Source organism: Myotis nattereri (assembly GCF_964212035.1).
Source record: "Myotis nattereri genome assembly, chromosome: 17".
Classification (NCBI taxonomy): Eukaryota; Metazoa; Chordata; class Mammalia; order Chiroptera; family Vespertilionidae; genus Myotis; species Myotis nattereri.
In genome coordinates this window covers 34,027,457-34,048,384 of record NC_138092.1, presented here as the reverse complement: position 1 = coordinate 34,048,384, position 20,928 = coordinate 34,027,457, and the positions used below count along the sequence as shown (strand labels likewise).

Genomic DNA, 20,928 nt, shown 5'->3' with positions numbered 1-20,928 from the left:
AAATATAAATGAATGAATGAAAGAATGAATTCTAATTTGACATTCTGTTTCAGTATGTCACCTTGGACATGTTACTAAATCTTTGTGAGCCACTATTTTCTCATCTATAAAAATGAAAATACTGGCCTTTTGTGATTTTGTTGTTAGTGTTGAATTAGGAATTCATCTATGAGTACTTGCTTCATACCACATCTTCATTTATTTGAGTTAAAATTATTGTATCCAGCCAAAGCTAGGATGATACCAAGTATGAAAAAGCTCTTGATGAAGTGTAAATAAAAAATCAATAAGGGAATGTCATCTTACCAATTTGATATTTTTGTTATTTATGTTATTGGAGAGAAAAATATGAGAAGTGTTTAAGTCAAGGGATTCTGAGTATATTTAAAGGATAATTTAAATATTTGGGTACTTAGTTAAAATAAAAATTTGATGTGTACACTACCTTAAACATTTTTAATTGATTTTTACAGAGAGAAAGGAAGGGGAGAGAGAGAGAGAGAGAGAGAGAGAGAGAGAGAGAGAGAGAGAGAAATATTGATTTGTTGTTCCACCCATCTGTGCATTCGTTAGTTGATTTTTGTATGTGCCCTGACAAGGGATCAAACCTATAGCCTTGATAATATGGGGCAGTGCTCTAACCAACTGAGTTACCTGGCCAGGGCTTATACTGTGTTTTATTAATTCATTAAGAATTTCAGAATATTTAACTTCAAGCTTCTAGAGTTTTTCCCACTATCTTCCATTTTAAAAGGAAACATGTAGTGGACCTTTGAATGAAATGGATTTTTATTAAACTTTGCATGTTTCTAGATGTTAGTTACTAAGATCTAATTTTCATTAAGATATTGTCAAAGTTCGGAGTGGGGGGGCTGTTTGTTTTGCTAACAAATGAGCTCATATTCTCATTTCTTTTAGGAAAGTACATAACATTTATTCTGGACCCTTACCAGTACCAGTCAGTGATGAAAAATCAGAAATTAAGCTTTCGAATGTTTAGTAAGAATATATTAAAGAAAGCATTTGCCATCCAAAGGTTGATGACCGATGATGAGCTGAACAATGAGCTTCATGACTGCTACAAACATTTACAAGGGAAATCTTTGGACCTACTCATGGAAAACATGACGCAGAACCTACAACAAGTTTTTGAACCCAAACTCTTTAAAACCACAAATTGGGACATGGCATACCTGTTGACATTCTGCAGCTCAGTAATATTCGAGACCACATTTGCAACCATCTATGGAAAATCTGTTGCTGGTGATAGGAAAGAATTTATTACTGAACTTAAAGATGATTTTTTTAAATTTGATGCCAAATTCATATATTTACTATCAGATATACCCATTGAGCTTCTAGGAAATGCCAAGTCTATTCAAAAGAAACTTATAAAACACTTGACATCAGAAAACTTGGCTAATATACAAGGATGGTCAGAAGTTGTTCAAATGAGGCAAGATATCCTGGAGAAATACTATACATTCAAGGACTTTGAAATAGGAGGTAAGAAACTTCTGAATGATTACTTGTCTAAAATAGAATAATTTACAATAGACCTTTGAAATAAAAAGACAAAATGGCGACCTTGAAAAATTTTATGCTCACTCTAATTGGCTAATGCTAAAATGTTTTACTCTGAAACAACCCTCTGTGATAATTGATTTTTTTTTTTTTTTTTTTTTTTTGCTGAGGTGGTAAAACAAGATACTTAATGGTGATAATGAGAAAGAGTATAGCTAAGCTGCATTTACTCCTCTTATCTCATTCCCCCATCTCCCTGCCCCCAACCCACCGCCCCCCCCCCCACACACACACACATTACATTTTAAACTATTCTCATTAAGCAGAAAATTAGACTTCAGAAGCCTATTGGTCCTCATTAGCATGCACTGATCCTTGGCTGGGTCTGTGTCCTAACATCTTTTAATTAGCACACTGCAAATCTAATCAGTGTAATAAACGCTATTAATCTTCCTTTTCACTTATTTTCTCCCAGCACATCATTTAGGCTTTCTCTGGGCCTCTGTGGCAAACACTATTCCAACTATGTTCTGGACAATCTATTACCTTCTACGGCACCCAGAAGCTATGGCAGTGCTGCGTGACGAAATTGACCATTTGCTGCAGTCAACAGGTCAAAAGCAAGGGTCTGGATTTTCCATCTACATCACCAGAGAACAATTGGACAGCCTGGTCTACCTAGGTAATTTATTTTTATCTGTTATGAAGAAAAGAAGGTTACTTCTCTGCTAACTCAGTTTATCACTCAAAGCTGTTTACCAAGAGGTGGAGGACACAGCTGTCTAATTGACATAATAACACCCATTTACATCAATTATAAATTATGTAGTTTATAGTTGTAGATACTCTCATTGCATGTAAACATTAAGGCCTAGGTAATTAACTATGCAAGGTATGCAAAAGGCTAGACCAAAGCTTTGCAATTATTTGGAAAAAAATAGTTTCTGCCTATTAAGTCATTTGATTCTGAGCATCTGTTGACATGCTAATGCTTTCCAAACACTGCTGCTCTATCTTGTCAAGAAAGGTATTTAGAGCTTGAAAAAAGAAGGTATTTCAGGAATGCAACTTATGTACAAAACATATTTATTCTACCCTAAAATGGTGTCTATATTTTCATGCAGCAATTAGGATGTTTTAGACAGTTTGGAGTACATGAGTCTCAAAAATGTAGTACAAGTGATTTCCACTGAAAGTTCATGATTTAAACACAGTTGGGGGTGAAAAAGAAAAAAAAAGGAGGGAAGAGAGCGAGGGAAACGAAAAAACTACAAATTACTTCATGTGAAATGTCAATATTTTATAAAACATTCACTGGCTTATGAGATATGCATGGTCTCTGTGTTAAATACATTTGAGGTCAGGAGTGCTAAGGTGTTTTTCTGTTTCTACATATACCTGTGTACTGGTGACGTGAACTTTCGACAGCAGTGGATTGATTGCATTCTACTTTACTAGTTTTGATAAGACCACTATGATTATGTGATGAACTTTAACTCCCAAAGTTAAATTCCATATAGATGAGTTATCCTCTGTCTCTTCTGTATAGATATTTCACCCTATAGTATCATTTACTATACAATAGTCCAAGTCCCTCTGGACAAATGGAGGAGTAAGTCTTTATATTTCTCTGTTGCTTCACTCATTTGACAATGTAGGCAAGTATTTTAACCCATTGGCCTCAATTTTTTATCTTTTAAATATGTTCCAGGATTTTGGTGGGATCTTGTGTATGTACAGGTCCTATAGGTCTTGACTGCCAGTTGGTTCCCACTGGTTAGGATAAAACCCATCAGAGGCAATAGCCAGAAGCTGGCCTTGTATTCACAGTGGCTAGCTTGTTCATTCAATTAGGAAAAATATGTCACCTTACAGTTTGCTGTTTGGAGCATATATTATCAAAATTATTTTGAATTTGCTTCGAGAAAGAAAATAATCCCACATTATTAAAATTCAAATGTTTTTTTCTTTTGAGAATTAATGGGGGAAGAAATGCAAAAAAATTGTGTACAGTTCTGGACAGTTGCCTTCACATGGATACACAGTATTTTATGATTAGAATATTTGTGGTTCTGTGAAGATGAAGGTTGCATTTCCCACATATTCAATTGCATTTTGTGAATCAGATTATGTATACTGAAAAGTAAATCAAATAAACTTCAAGAAATAGGTGTTTGTTTTCGTAGAAAGTTATTACTCATAAAAATGTAGTTGGAACTCATCAACTATTTTTATTCAGCTTCTCATTATTGAAAGGATCGTTTTAAAAGTATAATATCAAAAGAGGAAAGTTTAGATTTATTTGATCAAAAGAAATGGCAGGTTCCAGAGTTATAATTTGGGTCCATTCAAGTCCATAGCTAGCGCTAGAGATTTTCATCCTTGGAGGACTCAAATTTACAGCTCACGGACCTTCACCAAATGAACAACAATCCCACGTGAGTGAGGATCCACCCGGATAAAGGCAATGCCTTCTGTCATCTGGAAGGTGAACCTCTGTTTTTCACAACCTCGATTACCAGCAGAGATCAGGTAACATTCATTATGAGAATTTAATCTTGTAGAAAATAGGGTGTGTTTTTACTTTCACGAGATAGAGTGTTTTATGCAGAGTGGAGCAAACTTTTCTATGACTCAGTCACACAACAGATAACCTCTGCATCTAGTCATAGCTCAACTGTATTTCTGTATATCAAAAGAGCTTGAACTATATCTACAATAGGCAAAATTTATGGAATTAAGTATTTGCAGTGTACTGCATGGTGTGAGTGTATGTGCTTCTTATTATTATTTCCTTAAGTGAAGAGTTCTATGTATTCTAAGTACAATTTCTCTTTTAAAAATGTTTTATCGTTGAAAGTATTACAATGTCTTTTTAAAGAGATATCTTGAATTTTTATTATTGTAAAAAAAAAAAATGACAAGGATGAAATGAATGCTGTTGTTTGTTTCTTTTTCTTAAACCAAGACAAAGAATTTTGTTATTAGTACAGGAGAGGGACAGGAGATGATTATTTTTTACGGAGATATTGCATATCAGCATACATTTATTAAACAGCAAGGTTGAAAAGGAAAGTTAAAATGCCATAGAAAAGGGTGTCTTGTTCCTAAACAAAAATGATTTCTCTAGAGCGGACAAGAAGACAGTGCCCAGTGGGGTACAGGTGATGCAGATCATTGTGCATATCTTACCGATATTTCTGGCCAATCCTGGAGGCCTCAAATGTATCAAATTTCCTCTGACATCAATATACACCTAATGTCAGCAAAAGTTAAAATGTGTAACATAGATTGGGCTTTTAAATATCAAGCTCAAAGCAATCATCTGTTGTAAGTGGTTGTAATGGATTTATGCTTTCATCCAGTGCTCTCGAAAATATTTCTTTAAAACCATCCTACCTTTCTCTTAAAGAAAAATGTAACTTTATATTTTTATATATTTATGTAACTTATTAGAGGAATTCTGCTTATTATGACCTCACTAAAATGTTATATAAATTTAGCAGAGATCTCTACCATTAAGTTTAAATGTAAATTTACAATAAATTAGTAACTGAAGTGAGGTTACTTGGGGGAGCCTAAATCTAAATAGAAAGAGTTGCTGATAAAAGTTTGAAAAACTCAGAGAAAAGTAAGAGATAATGCAAGGAATGGAAGTTTCAAAATTGACATTTTGATTAATGGATAGCAAAAAATCTTGAGTCCCAGTTCTTACTTCAAGGTTTACTGAAATAATGTATGTAAATAACTTAATAAAAAGCATGTGTTCAATGAACACTATCTGTTGTTATCACCAAGATGATACTTAACCTCGGTGTCATCCCTACAGTGTTTATATTGTTTTCTTTCTTTTTAAGTATCTGTGAGCCAAGCTGGTATCAAATTCAAGTCTACCTCACCCCCACAGAAGGGCGCCTTCTGCTTAGCACACATGAAAAGGGCAACTGAACTCTAAGTAAGAATGTAAGGCAAAGTGGATTATAACTCCTGAACGGCTCAGATGAATTGTAGGCACCCAATTTTGTTCAATGAGATATCTTGAGAATCAGAAGAGCTGCAAATGTGTTCCAAGTGAGGAATATTGGGGAAAAAGGAAGTGCTATAAAACTAGGGCTCGGCAAATTTTTAATACTCTTTTAAAAGAGGAGATTATGTATTATAGTAACTCTAGAATTATAGGCTTGCTGTGATCTTCAGTAAAATTCTGTAAGACATTCTAAGCCCATTTTTTGTGAGTAGTTGTGGGGAGGCAGAAAGAAATGATTAGTTGGAAAAAATAAAGATTACTAACAAATAATAGTGATTATTAGGCATAGTGCATATTAAATCTATTGATGATTTCAATATTTCAAAGCAACTTAATGGGCTCATGTTGTTTCATGTGATCTTCACCTATCAAGATACTGTGGGACTGGGCCAGCTATTATTTTGCCATTATTTATACATATGATAAAATTCTCAGGGTGCTAAATGACTTTCCTCAGGTCATGGAGGTAAAGAAGAGAGGCAGAACTTTAACTTGGGTTCTGTCCATACCCAGCCTTTTCCCCTCAAACCTGTCTGATACAAGAATCACTGGAGTCCCTTTCATTGTCCGAAATGAGAGGGAAGAGGAAGTCTTTGTATCATGATTCAACAAAGCCAGCCATGCTATTCACATGGACAAGATCTGAAAATTGGGCTAGGTGATGTTAGAGTTAAGTTTATTTTTCATTCAGGATGAAACATTAAGAATGATGGTATTAATCATTATTTTACTATGTAGCAGGCACTGTATTAACTGCTTTATGTAATTAGCTTATTTAATCCTCAAGAGTTATCTTTAATTCTTGGGTAACAAGGTTCAGAAAGATTAGTTAACCACCCCAAACCATACAACTAGATAGTGGAGGAGCCAGAAATTGATGCCAGGCTTGTCTAACTTCAGTGCTAACCTCTAAACACTGTCACTTCCTGGAAAAATGCTCTAGAGACGTACCAGAGACCTAGTTTTTGTCTGCTATGTATCACTAATTCTCAAATATAATTGGGTTTGAGTGTGAAGTTGGGGCCAGAGGTTCACATCAGAATTTTATGGAGTTATTTTTTTTAAATAAAAATAAACTTTTTATTTTAGAATAGTTTCGATTTACAGAAAAGTTACAAAGATAATAGAGTTTCCATATTTCCCTAAGACCTGGTTTCCCTTATTATTAACATGTTAGTGTGGTATATTTGGCACAATTTTGGGTGCTATATTGACAAAAACTTATTTAATGTTATAAAATAATTCTATTTGAGAAATTAAAGTTGTACATGATTTAGACAACAGTAGGAAAGTTTACAAAAGCCTCTCTTCCAGTGGGGCTGCATAAACAATATCAGTTCTACTTCATCTTAGAAACGTATAACAGGACCAAGGGGAGAGGCATCTTCCATAAAAGGGTACATAAGGTAGTGAAATGTTTATACATAATATAAGGAAACATTGGTTAAAAACTAAAATATACTGATTTGGATGTTTATGAAATTTCCAGCTCAGTGCAAAGATAAGAGGGTTAGACAATCTAATGAATGCTGGAAGCAGGAGTTGAAAGGATTGAAAGGGAAATTTAATGAGAATACACATTATTGTATTTAGGTCTGGAAATCAACTGCATAAGAATAGGATGAGGAAATGTGTGGCTGAGCAGAAAAGGGTTTAAAGCCCTGGTTCTCAGCCTGGATTCCTCATTGGAATCATCTGGGAAGCTTCAAAAATACTCACACCCAGTCCCACCCACAGAGGTTCTGATGTCAGGGGCCTGGGTGCAAGCTCATGATTCTAATGTGCAATCAAGGTTTAAAAGCACAAATTTAAAGTGTATGTTAATGCAGTGGTTCTGATTGCATTGATCTAGCATGGAGCATTATTATTATTATTATTATTATTATTATTGTTATTATTACTATTAAGCCATCTCAGGTGATTCTAATGGACAGCCAGCACTGATAACCTCTGGGATATCAGGAAGCATAAAACAAGTCAGTGGTGACATCTCAAAAATATGTTGTTCATTTGCTTCCAACAAAGCACTAATGCAAGTATGGGATCTAGGGCAGAGAAAGCAGTTCCTCTCTACTTTTCCAACTGAAGTAGCACACCCAGTTCCACCACATTTTAGTGGCACATTTAGTAATTGAATTAATCTAGAATGTTAAAAAACTAAAAGCCATATCTTCTCTGACATACAACTTAAAAATGACATAATAGTGCTCCTTAAATATTTTTAAAGGGCTCTTCTGTGGAAGAGGAATTAGGATTTTTATTTTTTTACTAGAGGCCTGGTACACGGATTTGTGCACCAGTGGGGTCCCTTGGGCTGGCCTGCGGGGATCAGGCAGCTACTGGTCCAACAGCTGGACACTTAGCATATTAGCCTTTTATATATATAGTTGGTTTTTTTGGCCTTTGGGTTTTCTAAAGGGGAGAAATGAAAGGAAGGACCATTTCAGCCCAGTAAAAGAAAACAAAAAAACTTTCTAATAAAATGGACTTTCTGAGTGCCATCATTGGAGATAGCCAATCAGAAATTGTACAATATATTCACTAGGATCTTCAGAAGCATTTCTGTTTATATATACTTCCCAGCAGTGAACTACCTAAACTGCAGGAGTCTTGAAGGCCAAATCCACATGCTGTGTTCTCTCTTTTCTACATATGTCAGCTACCATTTCGCACCAGCAGCAGTAGCCCAGTGCCTTGCTCAGTAGGCCCTGGATAAATGTTTACTGAATATATGAATGTTGACTTCACATGTCTATATTTTAGCAGTAAACCAAAGGCCATGTCTGCAAAGCATAGTGAAAGTAGGCATTCATTTCTACCAATTCCGATTTATTTTTAACTATACTTAAAATATACCGTTGTTGAGCCCAAAATTAGTTATTTTACTTTGAATGATCTGATTATTACAATTTCAGATCTACCTTCTCATCTGTCTTGAAGGTAGTTGCATAAAATCACTCACACATCTGGACCCTCCCTCCATTTCCTCACACCCGCTAGGGCACACTTCCTCCACATCCCCCTCCCTTTCTCACCTACCTTCTTCCTAAGATCACCCAGGTAGACTGTGGCAGGGCCTGGCTGTTCATTTCACTCCAGCCACTGCTGCTATCCACTGATCACCATGGCTAATCAGATGGTATGACAGTCTGCACCAATCATTAAGATGACCCAAATTAACAGCCTGGCCATGTCACAGTGCATTCATTCCACATACACAGACATGGCCTAAGTGTGAGGCAGAAACTTGGATGTGCCTATTTGTATTTGCCTTGTAACATGCATTATTGATGGTCCAACGCTGCTTCCTCACTTTAAATCTGCAAATGAGAATCATCTGTCAATTATTACAACCAGAATTGAGATCTGAGGGCAAAAGAGAAAGTGTCTATGCCTTTTTCCTACCACCATTTCTTTCATTTGCACTTTTTCTTCACACTGACATTTTACGTAAAGCATCTTAGCTCAACACAATCCCCAGCTTTTTGCCTACAGTGGATACTGAATCAGAATATTTTTATACCCTAAAGATAACAAACCTTCCCCAGCCAGGTGAAGAAGGCAGTGCAGGCTCTGAATTGGAAGCTGCTTGTGGGAATTTCGGTAACCGAATTTCCTTGTGTGTACTGGTCAGTAAAGCTCGATATGTAAAACGAGAGTAGCCTTATCCTAATCACCATTGCCATTGTTGGCATCTTACAGCACCTGGTGTAAATTATCCCCCAAATATTTACATTCTTGATAGCCATTTTTCTACAATGCATTTTATAAGCGGAGGGTCCTATTACCTGCTAAATGTTAGTATAAATTAACAATCCATTATGCACAATAAGTTTTGTAAAACATTTACAGATAGAGATCATGTTTAATTAAAATTAACGTGCATATGAAAGCCAAGTGCACTAATGATCACGGTGACCTTTTATTACCTGCAGCCCCTTGTTTTGCCCGGAATGATTGACAGCTTGCTGTTTGGCTACCATGTTGAATTTCAGCCGACAAGACTTTTCATTTTAACTCAATTTGCCCGCCTATCACAAGCTGGTGGCAGGCCAGACCCAAGTCACCCAGCTTTGCCTCAGCAGCTTGCTCTAGTTCTCATTAGTACGCATTTATTCAGTGGAAATTGGAAGACAAATGCTTGAAGGCATGTGAACTAAGTATAGCAAATTAGGTTTAAAGACTGAATATTTATAAGTATATGGAAAGTTTTTTTTTTTATAATTCTAGAACGAATTGAGAACTGAGTGCCAGCTTTGGCATAAAAGAAATAAAGATAGTAGGGGGGGGAGGAAGATTCTAAGAATAACAATACTATAAGCTTTTTCTTTCCGTTTTGGAAATATGTAAAATGCCTCTGACAACACCTTATCAAATACCAACCTGGCCTCTCTTCCGTGGAGTGCTTGCTGCACAACAAAGTTTAGCACCTCGTGCGTGAGGAGGGGGGTGGAAATGAGGGTCATGTTCAATTGTTGCTTGGTTATCCCTTGGTATGTTTTAAATTGCCTTGTTTGTTCGGCGCTAGCACAGAAACAGATGTTGCTCTACCGTGCAGGATAATTTACTGTACCTCCTGGTGCAGCATGGAAGCCCTCCCAGGGCCCAGCTGGTCTGTCAGTGGCACTGGCTGGTGTCTGCTCAACTATGACAACTACAAGTAGAGGCTGCAATTTTTTTTTTTTTTTATTGTGCAGTTGTCATTCTTCTCAACATATAGCTCTGCCTGCGTTCTTACGGGGGCTGGTGGGAAAGCTGCTGGCTTTTGTGCCTGGCTGTGGCAAACCAGAGCCGCAGAAGCCCCGCTCTCCATTGTTAAAAATAATGCAAACTCATTACTTCTGCCGTCTAATGATTATCGGCATGATCGCTCAGAGCGAGAGCCAACCTCGTCTTGCACACATAGCTGGTACTGGAAGGTAAAACAGATTTGTCATTTATGATCTGACCGCTAAGCCACACTTTGTGCTCCATTATTGTGATTAACTTCTGCATAAGATGTGCTTGCCCAATTGTCATTTGTGATACTGCAGTGGGCGCAAGCTGCCATGCTTCCCCCCTCCCCCTCACACACACACACCCCCTCCCCCGAGCACGTCGGCCAATCAGATGTGACCGTGTTATTTGGACTGTTAAATGCCTGTCCTGTCACAGCAGCCACGGCATCATTATTTTGCTTGTGTATTTCTTCTTCCCACACCCCTACTGGACTTGGTGGGTGAACAGGCTGCTACATATGTCAGCTACCATTTCACACCACAAGCTAAAACGATGCTGTGCTATTGTTGACCCAACAGAGCCAGCAGCCGTCCAGGGGAAGCCGACCCTCGATTCTCACCATGGAAATGTTGGTCGCTGGTGTCCTGCCAGCTAAAATCCATCGTGTCAGGTGCCTTGTGGCTATCTGCAGGAGAGTTCATGTTCCAAAACCAAAGTTCTTTTCCGGCCTCATCACCAACAAACCGATTTGACTCTGCCTGATTATAATAATGAAGGCAGTCCAGGAGAATATGCACAGCCTCGCTGTACGTCACATCGGATCACCACACTGCCCACATGCAGCTGACCACAGCCTCATTTCTTTAGGCAAGTGCATGCTTAGGAAAAGCCTCCTGGGAGAAGGCACCCAACGCTACTTGATACCGCTATGCAAGCCATGCATAGATTTAAATTTTAGTGAAGTAGCATTTATTTTTGTTTTTTGGCTAAAACAAGCCCTCACTGGTCAGTCTGCTTCTATAATCTAATAACAGGTACCTATGTTTCAGATCTTCGCTGAACACTAGGAGACTGGGCTGTGTGTGTGTGTGTGTGTGTGTGTGTGAGAGAGAGAGAGAGAGAGAGAGAGAGAGAGAGAGAGAGAGAGAGTGAGTTTCTGCATTATAAGCCATAAACACAACCATTTGTTACCATGTGAAGGGGGAAAATACTCTATTTGGAGCTCTTTTTCACATTTCTGATTAGAAAGAAGCAAGCTTTATATTCTAGGACCCATTCACGCTGGTGCAAACATAGTCAGTTTTGATTATGAAGGCAGAGATGCAGACCCAGACGGGAGCTACATGCTGATATGCATGCTATCAGAATGATTTATGCAAATTATGCATATTATTCCCAAAGGAATTCCTCCTCAAACTGCCAGGATAAATTGCCGGAAATTAGCCATAAAATCTGTCGTGCTAGGAGCAAAAGGTGAAGGCCACTGGGAAAGCAAGGACATTCAGCTTCTGGAATCTTCCAGGTTATGATGATGGTTGCTATTTGCCCTGGAAGTGAGGGAAATTAGGGTTTGCTTCTGAACCCTGTAAAAGTATTTCCCCTTTAAAATTTTTCCAGCAAATGCTGACTCACATTTTTATTTACAGATAGCATAAAAGAAATTAAGTGTTAAGCTGTCTCAGGAAACACCACTACAATCACTTTACTCTTAACTGCCTAAGTGGTTATTAAGTGCCTCAGTCTGGCTTTAAAAGCATAGCTTTTCAGAAGGCTGGTGAAATAACCCACCAGCAGTTGTTTAACTGGGACGTGGTTTTAATTTACAATGGGTATGCCCATAACGCAGCATTTCTCTCTTGTAAACTATTCCTTCCTACAAAAATCCTAACTACTGACGTTCTGCCCAAGCGCAGCACTGTTGCTCCCGTCTGTGAAGTGTCCCCAAGCCGTGTGGAGGACATACCACAGCTGTCTCACCCGCTCCCTTCTCGCTCTGGTCATGCCAGGCCACCATCCTGGTGCTCAGTGATCTGATTAGGAAAGGGTTCCCTTTTCCATCAAAGGAAACTTTAATGGTAAATTATGGGCACTCTACAGGAGCAGTCATATTTTAAGAAGCTGTTGCCTACAAAAAAGAAAAAGGAGAGACAGAGAGAAGGAAGGAAGGAAGGAAGGAAGGAAGGAAGGAAGGAAGGAAGGAAGGAAGGAAGGAAGGAAAAGAGGGAAGAAAAGAGAGAAAAAACTACTCGTGCACGTCCACAATAGTATGCTGATTGGGGAGGGAGAAGGAGGTGGGTGGAAGTGGAGGAGGATATAGGGGGAAATAAATGGTGATGGAAATAAATAAACAAATAAATAAATAAATAAATAAATAGCTATTTTAAAATAATGATTAAAAAAGAAGCTGTTGGTTGTTTGTTTTCCTTCAGAAAGTGCCATTCTCGAGGCTTTACGACTCTGCTCATTTTCGTCCATCATTCGTTTTGTTCAAGAGGATTTGACTCTACCTTCAGAGACCGGGGACTACCTCATACGAAAGGGAGATCTGGTCGCCATATTTCCTCCCCTCATGCACCACGACCCTGAAATCTTTGAAGCTCCAGAGGTAAATAGTCATCGAGCTGGCCATCGCTACTTCTATGCTGCAGGCACATTCCTCTCCCTCTTGAACTCTTTCTATCTCTTCCTTTCACCCCCATGTTCCAGGTGGCATTTGAGAGAGTTTGATGATTTCTGTTTTTCCTCCAATAGGAAAATGTTCCTGTTTACTGACCTGTTTGCTGAGGATCTCTCTTTCAAAGTTTCCGTGACCTATAAATCGGAATAGAGTGATGAGACTTAGTGCTAGTTTCATCAAATGAAATGGCCACTGTACCTTGGCCATCATTACCTTTAGGGCATAATTAGGTTTTCTTGGCAGAGAATTGTTGAAAGGGCAAGCTATTGACAGGCGGCTGAGAGAATAAATAATGATGACACTTAGATTTTGCTAAGTGTTTCCAGAATGGGGTTGATATCCCAGTGTTAAATACCATCGTAGTCATGGTTAAGCCCATATACGTTTTCACCTCTTACTAAAGATATGTGCCCCTTCTTGATCAATTAGGATGGCATTATGAACTTGAGATTGTAAAGCTGCTGCTCACGGATGAAGCTCTGAGGGTAATTGTGTCATCTCCTTGTATTTTTCCCCCCAAAGCTGGAGTTAATGAATATCAAAGACTGGAAATTAATCCACCCTGGCTCATCCCTTAATACCACTTCAGAGGCTCACCACCTGCATGCAAATTGAATGCACTCACATTCTGCCTGTGCGAATCATGAAGTAATGCTGTTGCCGCAGTGGTTTTTGTATGTGAAATGCCATTTTTAAAGGGAAACCTCTGTTCTCTTTTGGAGCAGTTCAAAAGCGGAACCACTTTTAAACCCAGTTTCTAAGTGAGATGTCATACAGCCAGGCTGGATTAAAATATTTGTTGAATTTTGGAAACTAATAAGAAGAGGACAACCTCAAATACAATGAGATAATTTGCATTGAATTTAGGCAAAAATTTTAGGTGAGGGAGAATGTACATATGGTTTCTATGTGTTTCAGATGGGACATTAAATGAATGATGATAGTAAGTCAGAAGTAAGGTATTAGTGAGTGAATGAACATTCCCCAGACAATAAGGTTTATTTCCACATTTGTTAATATCAAAATTTTAACCCACAAATAGATAGTCAGTAAATAGGGCAAATAAATAATTAATATTTGAAAAATATTTAAAAATTTTAAATAGCTTTATTTCTAGCTGTAATTTTTTAAAAATATATTTTTATTGACTTCAGAGAGGAAGGGAGAGGGAGAGAGAGATGGAAGTATTAATGATGAGAGAGAATCATTGATTGGCTGCCTCCTGCAAGCACCCTACTGTGGATCGAGCCTGCAACCCAGGCATGTGCCCTTGATGAGAATTGAACCCGGGACCCCTTAGTCCGCAGGCCAATGCTCTGTCCACTGAGCCAAACCGGCTAGGGCTGCAATTTTTGATATATTTAACATTATCATTTTCATTATATGATTATTCCAATAGTTATTAAATTTACCATTCATGTCATAATAGTAAAATCAACATTACCAGGAAAGCGCAGCCAGGCCGGTGTTTCTCAGTGGTTAAGCATCAACCTATGAACCAGGAGGTCACAGTTCAATTCCTGTTCAGGGTATATGCCCAGGTTGCCGGCTTAATCCCCAGTGAAAGGTCTGCAGAAGGCACTGATCAATGATTCTCTCTCATCATTAATGTTTCTGTCTCTCCCTCTCCTTCCTCTCTGAAATAAATTTTTAAAAATTAAGAAAAAAGTTACCAGTAAATACTCAGTAAATGTTTGCCAAATCACCATTGTTTTTATGGTACTGTTCTTTCAGTTCTTCTGATTCTCCACTCCTAACACTACCCTAGTGATAACATTAGGCCATGAATTAGACTTTTAGGGATTTTTAAATCAAAGTTAAATACTGAAATGTGCTGATTTATATTTCTATTCTGGTATTTTCATATGCTGCTAGCACATTCCTAAATAGAAGTGCCCAAACTTTACATAAGACATTGACTAATCTTAATAGTAATTGGAAGGGTTGGCCTCATACTAAACCTGTGGAAGAGTGAAATTGCAATATTGTGACTACTGATTTAGCATCACTGGGGTAGCTCTAACTTAAGTTGATGAGCACTCTATTATGTACTAAACTTAACATTAGACTATTGTACCTGACTAATATTAAAATTAACTAGCTAATTTTTTGTCATGGTATTGTTTTCCTGAAATTAGTTGTGGAATGGTAATAATTATAGTTCAGAGCCATTTTTATGACTTGGCAAGGTCCTGTGAAATCATTCTATAAACATTTAGTGAGAATTTACCACTAGTGGGCATATAAATTGATTCATTTTGTTCTTAACAACTTAGGGTGGCAATAAGACACTGTAGATGTTTATATAACACACGCCCATCCAAAAACAACAATGCACTGACAGTCAAGAAGGAAAATCTGTCTTTGACCATTTGTCACTAAGAGCCCTGACCCAGGAGCTCAGCAGAGGCCCACATTCCCCATGTCCCGTCTTTTGTGTACTACAGATCATGAGTGGGAATACCAGGCCTTAGATATAGAAAACAGACAATAGCTGTTGGGTCTAAAATATGAGGAAAACTAACTTCAGATATAAGTATAGTTATTCTTGGAGCACATAGACATGGAAGAGCCTTAGCAGAACATAGGCATGGTTTCAGGATGTTCAAGCTTAAGAGACCCTAGAATATTACATTACATAAACAGGCCATGGCTTTCCTGAATCACATATCTTCCTGTTTTCTGAATGCCCTTCCTTGTCAAGAAACTAACATGGAACCTCTACTATGTGCATAGCACCCAGTTGGGTGCATAAAAAATACAGAGATAAATAAGACAGTGTGACTACTACAATCTCCTGGAATTTCTTGGCTCTGCCATTTTCTGTGGGTTAGCTCTGTCTTCTGCCTGGTGGCAAGAACGCCACGGCAGTTGCAGTCATCATATTCATATATAACAAGGTCCAGAGAAGAAAGGGTGATGAACTATTTTTGTTTCTTTCTTTCTTCCTTTCTCTCTCTCTTTCTTTCTTTCTTTCTTTCTTTCTTCACAAGAAGACATCTGGGAGAAGTCCCCACAGACTTTTCTCCTGTAGCACTGATGAGATTGGTTCACACACCCTCTCCTAAATCAGTCAGAGGCCGAAATGATGTGAATACCATCATTGGAGCCGAGAAACAAATGAAAACACACACACACACAGACACACACACACACACACAAACACACCAAATCTTATGCAGAAGGAAGATGTTGAGGAGTCATCCACAGCAATCATTAAAGGAGCAATGGGAAATTTCAATGTCTTACCTTTTTTCTTAAAAATTTCTCTGTTCTTATCCACTTAATGATATTGCATTTAATTGACCCACTTTAATTATAAAGCACTAAGTTGTTATGGCTATAAGAGTTTAAGTCAACATTAAACAAAAGCCCTTCCTTTTTAAAAAGTCTTTTTAAATATTTTTATTGATTTCTGAGAGGGAGGGAGAGAGAGATGGGAACATCAATGATGAGAGAGAATCATTGATTGGTGGGGATCGAGCCTGAGTCCCAGGCATGTGCCCTGACCAAGAATCAAACCACAACCTCCTGGTTCATGGGTCGACGCTCAACCACTGAGCCGTGCCAGCTGGGCCACAAGCTCTTCCTCATATTACGTTCTGCTCTGGTTCTCCATGCCCTGGCCATGGAAAGAAAACAAACTGAAAATAAATTTCCACTCAAAAATATATTTATGGCCCTAGCCGGTTTTGCTCAGTGGATACAGCGTCAACTTGCAGACTCCAGGGTCCCAGGTTCAATTCCCGTCAAGAGCATGGACCTTGGTTGCAGGCACATCCCCAGTAGGGAGTGTGTAGGAGGCAGCTGATCAATGTTTCTCTCTCATTGATGTTTCTCTCTCATTGATGTTTCTAACTCTCTATCCCTCTCCCTTCCTCTCTGTAAAAAATCAATAAAATATATTTAAAAATATATAGGCATATATATTTATGCCTGTGTGCCCTTTGACCTTGATTATAGTCTCAGCAAAAGAAGTTGGCCTTTTCCCTTCTTGTTTCATAATATATCCAACTAAATAGGAATTTCTATGATGTTTAGTATGAAGAAATTGAGTAGGATATGGTGGAAAATTAGAGGAGTGACATTACTGATTGACTAGAAATTTAAGGGAACTGAATGTAAACACTAGCTAAGGCCACTAGCTAAGGGGTAGAGGACCATTATGTGTCGATCACCATGGCCTCTCAGAGGAATGCACAATCCATTTCATAGAGAAGAACAGGAAAGCCATGACAGTTTCTGGCTTACTTATGACACCAGGACATTGTGAAGTCATAACCTAAGCTAAGTTTTCCTTTTGTATTTTCTGGATTAAACACTGTGACTCCAGTAAGACTATTTCTAACAAATCATTTCATGGCAAAATTAATGTAAACTATTTTGCCGAGGCCAGGAGGTCTCAGGGAGAGTGCTGGTCTCCTCAGATTGGTCAGGAAGCAGCAGTACTGAACTTGGGCAAGCAGGCCAGGGCCATAGTAATGGGAAAAGGTCACCCGGAAAGAGTGCTATATAGTAACTCTATCTCCTGGAACAAAATAGATGTCAACAAAGATTGTCCTTATTCCTAGGGATGAAGCGAGATTTTTATTTCGAACTGATTAGATTCTATTCGGATACACCCCAGAAATTTCTCTGTGGGGAAATACACTTGTGTTCTACTGCAGATTAATTTTGCCATTTGATTCCGTCCACTTGTAAGTTAGAGGGAAATAGAAGCTACCCAAAGTGTGTTTTCTAAGCTTGACTATTTATCAAAATATGTATCCTAGATAAATGAGGATAAATTCAGTACTTTTAAAGGAAAGGATTTCGCTGACATTAATATTGGCATGGAGTGAGACAGTTAGGTGGTTTGTGATGAATTCAGAATCTACGCAGGTATTGTAGGGTCTTCTCTATAACCTCGGTGCTTTCCATCTGACCTGCTTCTTTGCCTTTGATTCCACGTAGTTCATATCAAAGTTGTGTGCTGAGCAGGCCTAATGCTAATGAGCACCAAGCACAGGAAAAAATGTGGTCATTTTCATGCACGCCACGTGTTAATTTAATCAATGGTTTAATTCACCATGGGCCGAAATAAGGTCACTCTGTCTCCTCTTGCAAACTCAAGTGAGAGTAAATTAAGATGGTGGGCCAAACACCGGAGATGAACCATTCCCATCATTTTCTGTAACAAGTAATATAACTTATTTATGAAAACATATCAGCAACACCTGCCATCCTAGAGTTACCCCAAAGAGAGTTCATTCTAATAGAACTGTCACAGGAGAAATTCAGTACAACATCAAAAAACAAGTAAGACTGATTTTGTGGCTTAGCTACTCTCTAGTGCTTTATATGAATTTCATTATTTTATATCTATTGAATCCAAACATAAGCACTGAATCCTAAGTTCATAGTTCTCACCCACTAGTAGCTGACTGGGAATGGGTAGGAAAAACAGCATATTCTAGATCCTTCTACCAACATTGGTTTATCAAGTGCCCATGAGTCAGGACTCACCTTACACGACGAAAGTAGACATAGTGCCTCTTTACTTAGGAAACTCAGCATAGGAGAGAAATGTGAGCTGGGAAGGAAAGTCATATAGGTATTTGGATTTTACTCTATATGGGAAAAATAACTTCTTAGTAGAATTTGAGTTTTTCTGAAAGTTCATACATGATTTGCTCTTAGTTTTGTTTTCTTAAAAGGAGCTTTTTAAGACAAGCAGGGGGAGCTGGCAATTTTGTGGACATGAACTCACACGATTTCGTGTACATTTTTTTATTGTAACACTCTCCACTTCTTCTTCACAGGAGTATAGATTCGACCGTTTTGTAGAAAATGGTAAGAAGAAAACCAACTTTTTCAAAGGAGGCAAAAGGCTGAAGCATTACATACTGCCATTTGGAATGGGAGCCAGCAAATGCCCAGGCCGATTTTTGGCAATCAATGAAATAAAGCAATTGTTAGTTGTACTTTTAACTAATTTTGATTTAGAAATAATGGATGATAAACCTGTACAACTAGACTATGGCCGCTTCTTGATTGGCATTCAGTACCCAGATTCTGATGTTTTATTTAGGTACAAAGTCAAATCTCAAAGAAGCTAAAAGGAAAGAAAAGATATCTATCAAAACCAACCTAAACATCATCAGCTCATCAATTTGTTTTTAATTTCTGCAAATGTAATTGCTTTGCTTCTATTGTTTTACAAAGTGCTAACTTTTATTTGATCTGAGATCAGTCCAGCTTGTACTTGTTCATAAAATAAAACAGGGTGGTGGTGTGAAACTGGACATCAAAATTAACATCATAATAAACTAAAAATAGTGTTTATAAGTTTCTACATACTGTGATTTTTCACATGTGATAGTAAGTAAATGGCAATAAATTTAGCACTGTGGGATTTTTAAAAGTCACCTTAATTCTTCTCTAATATGTAAATACACACTTTATGTACTACTGGAAATTTGTGCTGGAAATGAACACAGTCTAACAACTTCCAAATTCGCAGAGAAGGAAATTAAATTTCAAGGAGATAGACTGAATGAAAATATTCCCTTCAGGTATAATATCAATAATATCTATATCACCAGGGTATGCTTTCATTACATGAGTTGTGCAGTAGATTAAATACTTCAACTTCAATATTTAATCACCCATAAATGCTCTTTATTACTTGTATACTATAGCTCAATAGAACAAAATTTATTCTGATATAAGACCACTCATGTTCAAGTTAGATCTGATAAGATTTAATGTATAAGAACACACAAAACCTATTATATATTCAGCAATTTCTCTAGACATTAGTATTGGTTTATTGCAGAAACAAATGTTGAAATTATTATAGGATTGATTGTAGCATTTGGCTTTCGTATAAACCACAAGATTATGCCAGTATTGCAATTTAGTCTTTCCTAAATGCTTCTATTTATATAAACAGAAACTAGATAGCAGTATTTGTTCTTGACACCTCACCTTTTGGGCTTGGAGTTTATTTGTTTTATTTTGAATTACAACATTAGGTAATAAAATAAAATTTTATATGCCAAATGCAGCATTGTGTCCATGATTCAAAGCTTTCTCGTATCAGATTACCAAGTGATTGATTGTCTGGCATCTGACATAAAATGATGATGCTCTATCTAAAGAGGCAAAACAGGTAATAAAACCCAGGTAATTCATATGGCATTAATGATAACTTCTAATATTTCAGAAATGTACTATTGTTTTAAAACAGAAATTGATTTTTAAATAACATTATAAAGTACTTACTATACTTAATAAGCAAATAGATTTTCTAGCATTTATTTTCTCCTTCCTGAAATACATGCTGAAGGTCCTCTGGTCTAAACTCTGCTTTTGCTTGGTTGAAGATGTTTTCATTTTGCCCTCAGTCTAGAAACATGATTTTATTACATGCACATATCTGGGTGAGAATCATTTCCTTGCAATACTTTGAAGATATTGCATGTTCCTAAGGCTTCCATTTTTTTCAAGAGGTTAGCCTTTAATCAGTTTAATTATCCAGTAGAAGTCTGCCCTTTCTCTCTGACAGCTTTAACATGTTCTCTTTGCCTTCTATGTTTGTAGTTTCTATTTATCATGCTTGTGATTCTTGAGACTGAGAATGTGTGTCTTTCATCAAGAATGAGATAGTCTTAGCCATTATCTCTGAATATTACTCTTTCCAGCTCTCCATTAGATTCTCTCACTCTATATTCAATGTTGTTTGACCTTTTCTCCCATATTTTATATTTCTTATTTACATACTAGGTAATTTCTTTAGATCTTCTAGTTTTTTCTGTGTACAGTATATCGAATCTGCTCTTTTTTTTTTAAATATAGTTTATTGATTTTTTTACAGAGAGGAAGGGAGAGGGATAGAGAGCTAGAAACATCGATGAGAGAGAAACATCGATCAGCTGCCTCCTGCACACTCCCTACTGGGGATGTGCCCGCAATCAAGGTACATGCCCTTGACCAGAAT

General features: G+C 37.5%; 1 protein-coding gene across 1 annotated transcript in view; it reads left to right on the top strand.

Annotated features, from left to right (window-relative positions):
* CYP7B1 (cytochrome P450 family 7 subfamily B member 1) overlaps positions 1–20,220 on the top strand; it is a 152,623-nt gene extending 132,403 nt beyond the window's left edge. Inside the window, exons 3-6 of the mRNA XM_081111402.1 lie at positions 919–1,506; positions 2,000–2,206; positions 12,700–12,875; positions 18,749–20,220. Of these exons, the coding sequence (XP_080967528.1) occupies positions 919–1,506; positions 2,000–2,206; positions 12,700–12,875; positions 18,749–19,045 (1,268 nt within the window). The 3' untranslated portion in view covers positions 19,046–20,220. The remainder of the gene's footprint in view (positions 1–918; positions 1,507–1,999; positions 2,207–12,699; positions 12,876–18,748) is intronic.
* The last annotated feature ends 708 nt before the right edge of the window (positions 20,221–20,928 follow it).